Here is a 14,915-nt window from a genome sequence, read left to right as displayed (position 1 = left end):
CTGCAGATTACACCACTGCGCATATGCAGGTTTCCGTGCTCTGAGAGCTTAAACCCGTCACTGCCTCTGCTAGTTATAGCAGACCTTCAGCTGATCAACGCACACTCCCACTTACTGGATCAACATTCCACCCCCCCACCTCGCCCAGCACAATCGCCAACCTCACATGTCAGGATCAATCATGGAACCTCCTTCAGCCCGGACTGATTAGCAACCGTCACTGCAGACTGACGACATTCCCCTCTCTCCCCCCCCAACCCTCGCTATTGCAGAGTAACAGCAGTTCCCCTCTCCCCTCACCGATCACTACTGCACAATGGCAGCTGTTCCCCCTCCCCCAATGATCATTCCTGCAGAGTGACAGCTGTTCCCCCCCCCACTCCATCAAATCACTACTGCAGAGTGACAGCAGTTCTCCCTCCCCTCCAACGATTGCTATTGCAGAATGGCAGTGGCCCCTCCCTCTCAGCCTCCTCTCTTGAGCCACTCCCCCATGGCACTGCCCAGTGTCTGGTGGGCAGTGCCAGTGTGCCTGACTGCCCAAGGGGCGTCCCCTACCCCCGACCTCCTGAGTGGGAAAGGGGGGACTTAATGACCTCTACCAGTGAGGCCACTGTGTCTGATCCCTGTTGAAGGGAACCATATGTGATCCTCGCCCCGCAAAACCTTCTCCAGCGAGGCCACAGAGACAAGTGAGCCCAGACAATTCCATTCCAGGCTCACTAATTCTATTAAAATTAGATTTTAAAACATATTTAAATATTATAATCAGCCTCATGCCCTGCTTGGCTGCAAGGTCGATCTCGCAGGATATCTGGTGCTACTAAGGTCGTGACAGGCGAGAAATCAGGCGCGAACCTGATTTCTCAGCTCCCACAGGATCTTACCAACTCACCCCACGATCGGATGGTAGGGCAAAATGGTAAAACCAGCCCAAAGACTGGAGATAATGGGTATGTTTTCCAACTGGAACGGACTCATGGCTTCCCCCAAGGATCTATACTGGGACTCAACTATTCATCACATTTATTAATCACTTAGATAAAACAACAGAGAACAATGAATCCAAGTTTGCTAACAACAACAAAATTCTTGACATATTAAGTATTGCCAACAAGAGCATAAAATTACAGAGACATTGATGGATTAAGTGTTGAGTAGAAAAAGCAGATAAGATTTCAGTACAGGTTGAGAGCATCCATTTTAGATCAAGAATGGTCAGATGAGAGTATGAATAATCACAGTTCAGGGTGATTAATGGGACAAACTGCAAGCAGTAAGGTATGAAAAATAATCTAAAAGGCATCAACTAGCAAAATGTTAGCCTTTAGAACTAAAGTGCTAGGGTACAAAGGCCCTGCAGTTATACAAAGTTTTGAATTCACTACATCAGTGGTTAGCACTGCTGCCTCACTGCAGCAGGGACCAGGTTCGATTCCCAGCTTGGGTCAATGTCTGTATGGAGTTTGCACATTCTCCCCATGGCTGCGTGGGCTTTCCTCCCATGGTCCAAAGGTGTGTGGATGAGGTGGATTCGCCTTACTATTTTGCCCCTTAGTGTCAGGGGAACTAGGTAGAGTACATAAGAACATAAGAAATAGGAGCAGGAGTAGGCCATCTAGCCCTTCGAGCCTGCCCCGCCATTCAATAAGATCATGGCTGATCTGTTGTGGCTCAGTTCCACTTTCCCGCCCTCTCCCCATAACCCTTAATCCCCTCTCTTATCAAGAACCCATCAACCCGCGTCTTAAAAATATTTAGCGAGGCAGCCTCCACCACTTCAACGGGCAGAGAATTCCAGAGATTCACCACCCTTTGAGTGAAGAAGTTCCTCCTCAACTCCGTTCTAAACCGCCTCCCCTTTATCTTGAGGCTGTGCCCCCTAGTCCTACTGTCTTTTTTGAGCGGGAAGAGTCTCTCCACCTCTATCCTATCCATCCCATTCATCATCTTATACGTCTCAATGAGATCTCCCCTCATTCTTCTAAACGCACAGAATTATGGCAATAGGGCCTGGGTGGGATTGTGGTCAATGCAGCTTTGATGGGCTGAATGGCCTCCTTCAGCACTGTAGGATTCTATCTGTACACCAACAATGCCTCTATTTATTTTGTTAAATGTGGACTGTACAATTTAACATATGGGCCTTTTTAATCGATTATCTAGCAATAATACAATTTGGCCATTACCTAGTGGCACAGTTGTGCATGCACGGTAACTTAAGCGCAACTTGTGCACAGCGTGTATGAAAACCTCTGGGCTGCTGCACAACTATGTAGCTGAGAGAGAACATTGCTACGTACACTTCTGGGAACTGCACCTTAGAGAATATGGTCCTTGGAAGGAGTACAGTATATATTCACCAGAAGGTTATAGAGCGCCAGGGCCTAGATTACAAGAGATTAGATAAACTCGGTTTATATCCCCTGGAATATAGAAGGTTAAAGGTTGATTTGATTGAGCTCATTAGGATATTGAGAGGTATTTTAGAGCAAGAGAGAGAGAGATATAATTAATTCCTTTTCCTCACTTGTGGGGGAGACTACTTAAAATCAGGGCTGGGCAGTGCTTCTTTATGGAAAAGAAATGAATCTCTCCCCCAAAGAGTTGTAGACATTGGCTCAATTAATAATTTTAGATCCAAAGCCAACAGATTTTTGAGTTGACAGACAAGATACAACTTAGCCATAAAAACTTACTGAATGGTGAAATAAGATCAAGTAGCTGAATGGTTTATTTGCTGTTCCCCTGTTCTTGTTTATTACAATCAAGTAAATTCAGCCATGCTTGTTCCTGCTCCTGTTTAATTTTAATTCTTCATAAGCCCAATGTACAGCTTTCAGCTCAAGCTACACAATTTGTTAGAGACAGAGAATGGGAATTTAAAATGGCATTTTGTGTGTGCCTTATAGATGGACACTCTCTGTTCTAGATTACAGTTACCTATACCAGTTAATTTAATATTTGGGTTAATTAATGCTTTAATTTGCGGACTGAGAGCATGGCTAGGAGAAAGGTTTCTTGTTTCTAAATTGGCATTTGAAAGAAGCATTGGGCACGTTTTGATTAAAAGCCATTTAGGACTCTCACTCAACCCCCTATACTTCAGCATTTACAAAATTATCAGTTTAAGCGAAGATGTTTCCACATTTATTCTCAAGCGCCAAGAGGTTGGTGTTTGCAGTCAGAAAGATCATCATGTGACAAGTAAATGATTCACCTGAAACCAAATGCAATGATGGCGATATGCCCGATCAACAGGCAACCCGCTACATGCTGTAAAAACTGAGCATTTTACATTTTTTATAATACTTATTCAAATCAAACCAAAGCTGTATCACTGCTTGCTCAAGTGGTTTAAGCATTAAAATCTTACGCCATCACTCCAATAGCAAATTCCCCCACATCCTGCCCAATATTCCTCCTCCCATTTACACTGCCCAAAAACAGATTAGCTAGACTGCCAGTATCTCTGAGTGAAATGCCTACTACATGTGCATGGACAACAGCTGCTGCACTTCAAAATTAATTCATTGCACATGAAGCGTGGTGAGTTGATCACAACATGGGTGGCATAGTGGTTAGCCCTGTTGCCACATAGTGCCAGGGATCCAGGTTCGATTCCCAGTTTGGGTCACTGCCTATATGGGGACTGCACCTTCTCCCTGTGTCTTTCCATTAAGTGCTCCAGTTTTTTCCCACAGTCTGAAAGACACGTTGGTTAGGTGTATTGGCCACGCTAAATGCTCCCTCAGTGTACCCGACTAGGCACTGGAGTGTGGCAACTAGGGGATTTTCACAGTAACTTCATTGCAGTGTTAGTGCAAGTCTACTTGTGACTAATAAATACACAAACAAACTTTATAAAAATATCCTACACAATTGCAATTACTCTTCCATTCTTAGGGGGAAATGTAGATGCCAGTTGCAAGAAAAGAAGGAATCTAGAGTGAGAGGACAAGATAGGAGACATGATCCAAACATTACAGTTTTAGGAGAATCTTTAAAACAGGGGAATTGCAGGGGAGTTGTTTTGGGAAGGAATTCCAAGAGAACGGACACAGTGGGCAAAAGCTCAGCTTCCTACAGAGCTGAGGGAATGCAAAATAAGCAGTGAACAGGTGTGGAAAGTGTGGGCAGGAACCAATAGCTGGAAATGATTCAAATAGAAGCAAGGTCATGGAAGGATCTGAAAGTGGGAATATAGATCTTAAAGCTGACTCGCTGGAATACAAGCAGTCAGTGGAATTTGGCAATAACAGGCTGACGAATGTAGGAGCTAAGTCTATGAGTTAATCTGGGCTACAGGGTTCTGGATTTCCTAAGATTTATGAAAGATGGTAGAGTAATAACCCGAGGTGACTTGATGCAGCAAGTAACAAACTAAAGGATTTATTGCTTTAGAAGAACTAGATACAACAAGTGGTTTAACAGGTCTACTCCAACCGCAGTCTCCTGATAGGCCCAGGCTCACACTCCACCGATTCCAGCCTAGTCATGTGGCCCACGAAGGATTGCACATTAAAGGGGACACGCTACCAGTAGGCTGATTGATGTTTCTCACTTTGGCACATCTAAAAAAAATTAGAAGGCAAATACTTCAAGGCCATTTTTTTCAGAAGACTGTTTAACACAGCTCACAAGGCCTTTAACAGGAGAGCACCTGTACCTGTAACAACAAACATCAGCCCTAACCTAAAATAAACACTTGCATCACAAAATCAGAACAGATTGCATCAGTTGTATTACAAACAGTTGGATGTGGCAGGGACTTTGTGAAATCCTGGAGTAGTATTCTCAGGAGGGCTCCAGCAAAGGAGTACGACAATTATTGTACTCAGATGAAAAATTATAGAATGTCTTTAACAAATGCACAAATCAATTTTTGCAATGTCACAAGGTTTATTTGCAGTGTACAAGATGATGAGTGAACGAAAATGCTAATTTTTCACTCCGCAGACCTGGCTCCAGTTTAGAAGGATAGGAATCGAGCTACCCCTCAACCAAGGATTTAAGATAGCTCGCATGTAAACTATCAGAACCCAATTGGGTTGATTATCACCAGCACACAGAACAGAACTGATAGTGACTGAGCAGACTGCAGAACAAAACTTATAGCCACATGGACATCTTGTGTAGCAGAAATGTGTTTCAAAATAGAGCATTTCGTCAGGGCAGCAGACAAGCAGTTGCGTTTTCTTTTAAACCGAAACGTGTAATTTGTTCATCTGACTACTATAATTGCCAAAGTTAGTACAACAAATAAATGGTAGTGAAAACCTGCCTCCCACAATCCAGCCACAATTTCTAAACTGCAGCAAATGATCCAATCCCAGTGTGAGGTAATTCTGAAGATCTTATGCTTCAGAGATAGAACTGTATCAGATTGAAAGAGACTACTCAGCCCATCGTGCACGGATAGGCTCTTTTACAGATTAAGTATTTATCCCATACCCTTTGAAAGTTACCATCGAATCTGCTCCACCACCCTTTAAGGCAGTCTTCTCCACCATCACAAATACTTGTTGCGTAAAATTATGTTCACATCACCTTTACTTCTTTCTCCAATCACCTTCGATCTTCACCCTCTTGTAACTAGTCCTTTTGCCCCGGTTAACATTTTATCCTTATTTATGCTTATAAAACCCACTCACGTTCTTGAGCATCTCTTACTAAATCACCTTTTAACCTACTCTGCTCCAAGAACAATCCAAAGGTGGGTAAATTACTGGATTAGCTATGGCAAATATAATGGAGGGGCGATGGTGCTGAGCATGCATATGATGCTCTTTCAGAGAGTCGTGCAGATTCAATAAGCCAAGTGGCCACCTTCTGCACCATAGGGATTCTACAAATTCTAAGAACAACCAGAGTTTCGTCAGCGTCCCCATATAAAGTGAACTCCTCAACCCTGGTAACATTCAGGCAAATGTCTTCCACACATTGAGGAATCAACAGGCTTCCTACAGTGCAACAGCCAGAATTGAACATGACACTCCATCAGGATCTAACCAATTGTTTTGAAGATAGCTCCAACGTATGGATGATAAATTGCTGACCACATTTGCCTACATGACAGTGATTGCACTTCAGAAATAACTCATTAAGCAATGAAGCTTGAGTCATCCCTGAGGGCCTATTGCACCATTAAGTGCAAATCCTTTGTCTGCCAATATTATTATGAGAGGATCAGATGTGTGGGCAGAAAAGATCTCACCTTGTGTCTTTACCCGTGAAAATGTCTGTTTCTCAATCAACACAGACTTACAGGTCACCACCCCCGCCCCCACCACCCCGAACTCTATAGTTAAATGTTTTATGATACAGAATGCACTCTGCAAATTGGCTGCCATGATTCATCCATTAGAGACTACACTTCAAATTAACTCATTGCAAGTAAAGTGCTTTGAAATGTCCTGAGGTCATGAAAGATGCCTTACAAATACAAGTCCTTCTTTTCCCAGAAGCAACTGGTTCTCATATGGGAAGTAAACTCTCAAACTTTTAGGGCAGCATGTTAACATTGCTGCCTCATAGTGCCAGGGTCCCGGGTTCAATTCCAGCCTCGGGTGGCTGTTTGTATGGAGATTGCACATTCTCCCAGTGTCTGCGTGAATTTCTATCGGGTGCTCCAGTTTCCTTCATAGTCCAAAAGATGCACTAGTTAGGTTGATAGGCCATGCTAAATTGACTCTTAGTGTAAGGGGGATTACCAGCATAAATACATGGGGTCACAGGGATAGGTCCTGGATGGGATTGTCGTCAGTGCAGGCTCGATTGACTGAATGACCTCCTTCTGTACTGTAGGAATTCTATAATTCAATGAAAGAATCTTCCTGTCTTCCCCCACCATAACGGATTATTGTAACCATCAAGAAGTCTCAATCTCACCACATCAATACCTACAGGAAATCAACATTCATTCAGTACGCTGCACAACCCTGAAAATACATATGTTGAATATAACTGAAATCAGATACAGTGCATACGCTATTGATAAATGGTACTTTTAGTGGACATGTGCCCCTGAAGACTGTTCTGTGGAATGTGACAGTGTGTGCATGGGACAAAATATCTGCAGCACAAGGGCAAGCATAACAAGAACACAAACATTAACATAGTAGTGTAATTCTATGCTGAAAGGCAGTATGCCCAGATCATAAAATTTGATCTTATTCTTTCATAAAACGTTAGCATCACTGACGAGGCCTGCATAACTACTCATCTCTATTTGCCCTCGAGAAGGTAATGGTGAGCCAGCTACTTGAACCACTGCAGTCCATCTGCTGTAGGCATACTCACAGCGCTATTATGCTGAGTGCCCCAGGTTAGTTTCAAGGCTGAATGCCTTGGAGGACAACTTGTGGTCGTGGCATCTCCATATGTCTGCTGTCCTTATTTTTCTAGGTAGTAAAAGTCATGCACTTAGGAGCTGCTGTCAAAGGGGCCATGGTGAGCTGCTGTATTTCTTCTTGCATAGGTACACATTGCCGTCACTGTGCTTTGGTGGGTGAAAGATATGAATGCTTAAGGTGGTAGATGGGGTGCTGATCAAACATGGTGCATTGTCTTGAATAGTGTTGAGTTTAAAAGTGTTGCAGGAGCTGCAGCCATCCAGGCAAGTGGAGATTATTCCATCACCCTCCTGACTTGTCTCTTGCAGATGGTGGACAGGTTTTGAGGAGTCAGGGGCTGAGTTACTCTCTGCGGGATTCCTTACTTCTGACCTGCTTTTGTAGCCTGGTCAATGACAAGCTCCAGATTGTTGGTACTGGGAGGTTCACCAATGCTAACACCGTTGAATATCAATGGGAGATAGTCACCGTCTGGCACTTATGTAACATATATGTTACCAAAGTCTGAGGTCACGTATCAACCGACTCAAGAACAGCTTCTTCCTTGCTGCCATCAGACTTTTGAATGGACCTACCTTGCACTAAGTTGATCATTCTCAACGCCCTAGCTATGACAGCAACACGACATTCTGCACTCTCTCCTCTCCTTCTCTATGAACGGTATGCTTTGTCTGTATAGCATGCATGAAACAATAATTTTCACTGTATACTAATACACGTGACAATAATAATAAATCAAATCAAAATCAAATCACTTGCCTTATCAGCCCTAGCACAAATGTTAACCAGGTATTACTGACTGTGGACACAGGCTGCTTTTAGATTTACATATTTTTCTCTACTCCTTCCCATCCTCTTCAATGTAATAGGATATACTTATTTGGATATCAAAAGGCTATCATTTCTATGTTTAAACCATGACATTTAATGCCCATTTATACACCATTCTATAATCCTTCATAACCACCCCTCCCTCAACACACCCAATCAACTCAACAGCAGAACTGTCGAATGAGTTAAAAACAAAAAAAAAATCTTTTCTTACTAAGCTGGTTAAATTGACAAACCCAGCACCAGCCAACTGTTTCAAAGGTTAATCTTTGTTTTTTTGTGAACATTACCCTCAAGAAGAAACTGTCTGATGCCTCAAGAAAATTGTACTTTGAACAGATTATTCATTGTACTGGAAAACAGCTCAACAAGAACATTAGTCTGCCAGCACCAGCCACCTAATACAAAGTGACACTGGACCTGAAACGGCTACTGTTTTTGAGAAACATGTGCAGCAAGCCTTGTTTTCTTGTTTGCAAACACAATGTAAAGTTTACTGAAACTGATCAGATTACTTGATATTGCAAGGAAAGCTCTTCCTCGCAGAAATAAAGTATTTCCCTCCATAAAATGCAACTCCATTCCTCAAAGAAAATAACAAGCAACATCAAAACTTGAAGATGCCAGTCTTTAACCTGTAAATCAGACACTGGAAATTCAGAGTTGAGCAAGATATTGGCAAAGATCTTCAGGACACACAACAGTTCTACCTGATGCAAAAATAGCAAAGGATTATACTTCAGAACTCGTTAAACAAATCTGAAGATGAGTTGCATTAAAACACACTTTGAATTAGAATATCCTGAATGGCAGAAATGCACTACAAGTAAAAGAGATCAAGACACGGTCAATTTTGATTTCTGTCCGGAAATAATTTAACTATGGCATTGAAGGGCCACTCTTAAGGGATGGCTGGTTGGGAAGGGGTGGGGGGGGGGGGTGGAAAAACAAGGAAAAGAGAAAGAAAATTCAGTCAAGATTACCACTTCTTGTCACTACCCAATGACCAGTCCTGAAAGGTGCATTTATGTGGGCAGCTGGAAAGAGGAGGATTGGGTTCTGCTGCTCAAACAGTGTCAAAACACTCCAAAGAATGACCACCTGGAGGCACTGACAGGGTGCGAAGGCTCCTAGAGTAAGAACACATTATTTGGATGATGAGAGAAGCCAATTGGAGGGAATAAAAGATGCAATTCCTGGCTCAGGTCACTGTCTGTGTGGAGTTTGCTCATTCTCCTCATGTCTGTGTGGGTTTCCTCCCAGTGCTCCAGTTTCCTCCCACAGTCCAAAGATGTGCGGGTTAGGTTGATTGGCCATGATAAAATTGCCCCTTAGTGTCCTAAGATGCTTAGGTTAAAGGGATTAGTGGGTAATAAATATGTGGGGATATGGGGGTAGGGCGTGGGTGGGAATGTGGTCAATGCAGACTCGATGGGCCTCCTTCCGCGCTGTAAGATTCTATGATCCAGATTGCCTAAATGAGATAATGGATGGGTGCCTACACCTATTAAAAATATCACAAAGTAAATTGCAGGCCGTCAGGGGAATGCTAAGGCACAGTTAAAAGATTGTTATAAGCCAGTGGTTCTCAAATGTTTTTGGTTGACGGACCCCTTTTAAAACATGCTATAGAAAAATGTTGCATGTAATGCCTGCAATATTACTATAGGAAAGCAGGTATCAGAGAAATGGATGCTGCCACATCTTGCTGCGGACTCTGGGTTTGGCAGGAACACAGGAAAAAAAGAGCCCAAGAAGGTCAGAATCCTAGAAAGAGCACTAGGGAGACAAGGGAAGAGCTGGAGCACTGAGTAAGCTCAGTACATGAAGAGCTGGAGCACAGAGAGAGCAGCAGTATGGAAAAAGCCCTAAGGAAGCAAAGGGAGAACAGAAACATATGGGAACAAAACAGAGAGAAAGTGGACATGGAGATGGCAAGGGCACAGGGGAGAGGTACACAGAGAGTGTACTGGAGGAGTAGGGGAGAGCAGCAGCACAGTGCGGATACATCTGGCTATCACTCACTTGCCTAACTCTTAATTATAGCACCTTGGGAAAACACCCAGGTTTATTCACGTGTAAGACTAGTCCTTCATCACAGACCCCTTGGAAAGGCCCCGATTTGAGAAACAGTTAAGAGCCACATGATATAGGACATCAACCATTTAAGTTCATCCATACACTGTCATTACAAAGTATTTTGTTACCTTGAATCTTGTTTGTTCAATGTCATAGATCTTTCTGTCAGACACCAATTTAGGAGCAAAGAACTTTGCAAGTTTGAGAAGATAGACTCCATTTCTCAGTCCTTCTTCAAGCTCGGTGGTAGGGGGCAATTCTTCATGCAGACAGGCTTCCATCCATCTAAAAGAATTAAAATTACAATTAGCTATGAAACTCGCAGGTTTAAAAAAAAATCAAATATTTTGTTTAAGTTTCATCAATATTCATTAGAGTCTCTTGGTATAACAGACCACTTTCTCCAGACAGATGAAGCAAATTGTTTAGCATTTAAATGGGAGACCCGGGCTGCTTTTAGCGCTTTAAGTTTAACAATTGCAGCCCAGACTCCTTTCATGGATGTATAAAAATCAGGTATTGGTGAACATTATTTCTTATTTGCTCGTTCTTTCTAACAGATCAACAATGTTGAAAACGAAGATTTTACTGCATGTCAATGAAATGAAAAAGAACAGGTTAACCTTGAGCACTGTGTCTTACACAGCCTGCACATTTCTGATAAAAATGATTTTAAAATGTGCACGCCTTCTGTTCCCTCCCTACACCGTTCTAATAATCTCTTTTTTGGTTCAGTTCCTACCTTTGTCTGGTTACATTCCTGAGACAAACAATGGGTAATTTACTTTTATTCCTACACTGAATGTGGCTGTCCCCAGTTGCTCTCGAGGTGGCGCTGGCAGGCGACTTTCATGAAATGCTGGAGTCCATCTGATGGAAGTAGATTCCACAGTGTTTTTAAGAGACTTCCAGATTTTTGACTTATTGAAGGAACGGCGATATAATTCAGGATGGCGTGCAATGTTAAGAAAGGGTTGACAGGTGGCAAATAAGTTCAGAGCAGTGTTTGTTATGTAGAAACTGAATGAGTTAGACACTTAGCAATTACACTTATATTTGTTAATTGTAGCCATGCCATGAACAGAACAAAACTATCAATTGCAGAAAACTGGCTGAAATCACAACAGTCTGATTGGAACCAGACATAATCACAGTAGGACAGGAAGAAGCCTTACATAGACAGACAAATGGAAGACAATTTGAAAATGTGCTAACCAACCAACAGCCAATCACATACCTCGACTAACCAAAATGCACTAAGATGATGGTTGTATATGAGCTCTCCAAAACACTGTATTCTGAATGTAAACCTCAAACTGTCCCACATTCGCAACACTCAAGACAGAAAATACACATTAATACGGAGAGATCCGGTCAACCGAGCAGAGTGACCTGTCAAAGGTCACTCCTAAGTGACCTCAAGTCATATTTGATTGAGCACCTGAGGAATAACTGCATGATTTAATTGAAAGAGTTTTGTTTAAAATTCTCAATAAAGATGTTGGTTTTAACGTGAGATTGTGTCAACCTTGTCCCTCGGTCTCTTAACCAAAGTAGTAAAATCACCTACAGCAATTTAGAGGGGAACTTACAGGTAGTCCCAGTCATCTATTGGCCTTGCTCTTCTAGGTGGTAGAGGCCATGAGCTTGGAAGCGTGTAATGAACGAATCTTGGTGAGCTGCTGCATTGCTCCTTATAGAGGATACACACTGCTTGTACAGTGTGCCAGTGCAGGAGGAAGTGAATGTTTGAGGTGGCAGATGGGGTGCTGATCTAGTGGGCTGCATTTTTCTTAAATGGTATAGAACAGTGTGTTGTCGGAGCTACTCTCTTTGGGGTACGTGCAGGTATCCCTACACACCCCTGATTTATGCTTTGTGGACAGATTTGGGAGTAAGAACTAAGTTAGTTGCCACAGAACTTCCAGTTTTTGACCTGCTCTGATATAGCTAGTCCACTTAAGTTTGCAATCAATGGTAGCCCTGTAAGTTAATGGTGGGTGATTCAGTGATATTATTGGTGTTGAATGTCATGGGGAAATGGTTAGATTCACTCTCATTTGGAGAAGGCTATTGACTGAACTTGTGCAGTGTGACGGCTACTTGCCAAGAACTCAGCCCAAGTCTGAATGTCATCCACATCACGCTGGCACAGACCGCTTCAGTACCTAAAGAGTTCCAGGATTTTGACGCAGCGACAGTGAAGGAACTTCAAAATATTTCTAACTCAGAATGGTCTGTCAATTGGAAGGGAATTTGCAGGTGATGGTATTCCCTTGCATCTGCTGCCCTTGTCCTTCTAGGTGGCTGCAGTCACGCATTTGGAAGGTGCTATCAAAGGTATCTTGGTGAGTTGCTGTGCTGCATTTGTAGATGGCACAACATTGCTGCTAAACATGCACCGGTGAAGGAAGAAGTGAATGTTTAAGGGGCTGGGTGGGTGGGATGCCTTGAAAAGGTGCCACATGAATTCAAGGACTTCTTGCTGAATGCATTCAAGAAATGTTTCCCTACTTACAATAGGGCTATTCTGACAGTCTCGCTCTGAATAGTTCAAGTTACTTATTATTTCAATGCATACGCTCTTCAATTTCAATTAGACAATTCTGCTTTCCATTTATCTAGAAAACAATAAATGGCAGCACAATGTGTCACAGGGCACAAATTATTACACATCCAGGCAAAGTTAAAGGGAAATTTTCTAAATTTGACATTTTCAAATATCTTTGTAAACTGAGTTGATTCTATATCAGTATTCTGCTAGGAAATTTATTTTCTCCACAAGATTAAAGACAATAATTAGTACAATACCTGAACCAGGGGCTGTAATTTGCCAGTGTTGGACCTTCAGGAACTCAGCACAATTTGTGCAATACATACAAAAAATACAAACGAAATGATATGTTGTCGCAAAAAAAAGGGTAAATGAAATTATCAGCTGGTGCACGCTTTCAATGGCCAACAAGAATCAATCATGTACAAATGAACATCTGCTGCAGCAATACACATGGGACACAAATCAGGGCTCCGCAACTTCTTAGTTTAAAATTGCCAATTTGATAATTCAAGTTTAGTCTCCCAAGTTTCAGTTTAAGGAATGGGAAGGAGAAAAGTCAGTGCTTCAAATCATAGCAGCAGAAGTCCAGTAATGTTCCCTGCTTCCACCACAATATATGGCATCAAAAGGCTATCTCCACGATAAAGTGCCTTGTCGAAACAGAATTCAGAACTAGAACCACCAAAAGTAGCTAAAGGACACACAAATGGACAATTGCATCAGCACTCAGAAAGACAGAGTGATCATCCCATTCTCGAACAGCCAGAAAAGCTGGTAAGAAAACACCAAAGAGCAGTTAAAAATGGAGAGTAACGAACATCAAGTTACCAAGAATTTAAATAGTTGCGCCCAGCTTTCTCATTCCAATTTCAATCATTGTCTTATACAAATAAAGTTATGCAGATTAGTTTGTTTTACAGAACTGATACTCCAGTGCTTGCTGCCTGTTAAATTTCAATTCTGCCAGAAGATGTCAGTACGCAGAAACTAGTGTGTAACCAGTCAAATAGGTTAATCAGTGATTATAACGCTGTCAGGATCCGGTTATCTACATCACAATGAACCTATAAAAGAATGGCTAGGCTCAGGGTCACCGTCTTAGTCAGCAACCCAACTGATTAGTGGGCAGGCCCTGCCTGCTCAGCAATTGCATTCAGCCTGGTTTCTGCCAGTTTCTCTCTGAACAAGTCGTAAGATGTTATAGCATTGAACCTAATCATGTTGACTAAGGTTAACTGTTTTGTGGATTGAAAAGATAAACTTATCCAATCAGCAAATCAGAGGCAATTAAACACCAATTCATAACGCCCCGTAACTTCCTACTATCAAAAGTAATTTAACATAGCAACTGCACTTTGTTTTATTGTTACTTTTCATTGCTTTATGAACATTTTATAGATTTAAAGCTTCCATAAGTTGATTTCATGTTACAGAATATGATACGGCAACATACTGATTGCATTGCTTTACAGCCAGTTACTGTGGCTACAATATGTTCAGAAATTCTCTAAATCTGTCTTTCTGACACAGGTTTTTTGAAACAAGTTCAGTACATTGAAATGACAAATGCTCAATTTGTTACACAATAAAATCATGTTACTATAAGGCTGAAATAAGCTGTAGATATGCACAGAACTCATTTTTATAGTTGTCAGAAGTTCAAAGCATCAAACAGGAATGTTAGCAGGCTATTATGGCATTGTAAATTCTTTATATTTTGGGATATGGCTGTTACTGGCAAGGTCAGCACTTCTTGTCCTTAAGGTGATGGATAGCCACTTTCTTGAAGCTCTACAATCAATGTAGGTACACCCACAGTGCTGTTAGGAAGGATGTTACAGGGTTTTGAGTGGTGAAAATGTAATTCCAAGTCAGAATAGTTCAGAGCTTGGAAGGGAATTTCCAGGTGTTGGTATATTTTCTACCTTTGTCCTTCTAGGTGTTGAGATCATGGTTTTAGAAGGTGCTCTCATAGGAAGCATGGTGAGCTGCTCAGGTACATCTTGTTGATGTCACGGCTGAAACAAACATCAGTGGGGGAAGAGAGCAAATGTGTATGATGATGAATGAAGTGCTGCCAATCAAGTGGGCTG

The 14,915-nt window shown here is 42.0% G+C and overlaps 1 protein-coding gene across 1 annotated transcript in view; it reads right to left on the bottom strand.

Annotated features, from left to right (window-relative positions):
* Positions 1-14,915, bottom strand: part of iqgap2 (IQ motif containing GTPase activating protein 2) — a 323,133-nt gene that overhangs the window by 173,769 nt on the left and 134,449 nt on the right. The window contains exon 3 of the mRNA XM_080189314.1: positions 10,394-10,550. Coding sequence (XP_080045440.1) covers positions 10,394-10,550 — 157 coding nt within the window. The remainder of the gene's footprint in view (positions 1-10,393; positions 10,551-14,915) is intronic.

Source organism: Carcharhinus amblyrhynchos, chromosome 5, assembly GCF_965287045.1.
Source record: "Carcharhinus amblyrhynchos chromosome 5, sCarAmb.v2.hapA, whole genome shotgun sequence".
Lineage (NCBI taxonomy): Eukaryota > Metazoa > Chordata > Chondrichthyes > Carcharhiniformes > Carcharhinidae > Carcharhinus > Carcharhinus amblyrhynchos.
Note: the sequence above shows the minus strand (reverse complement) of the source record. Positions and strands in the feature narration are given on the sequence as shown.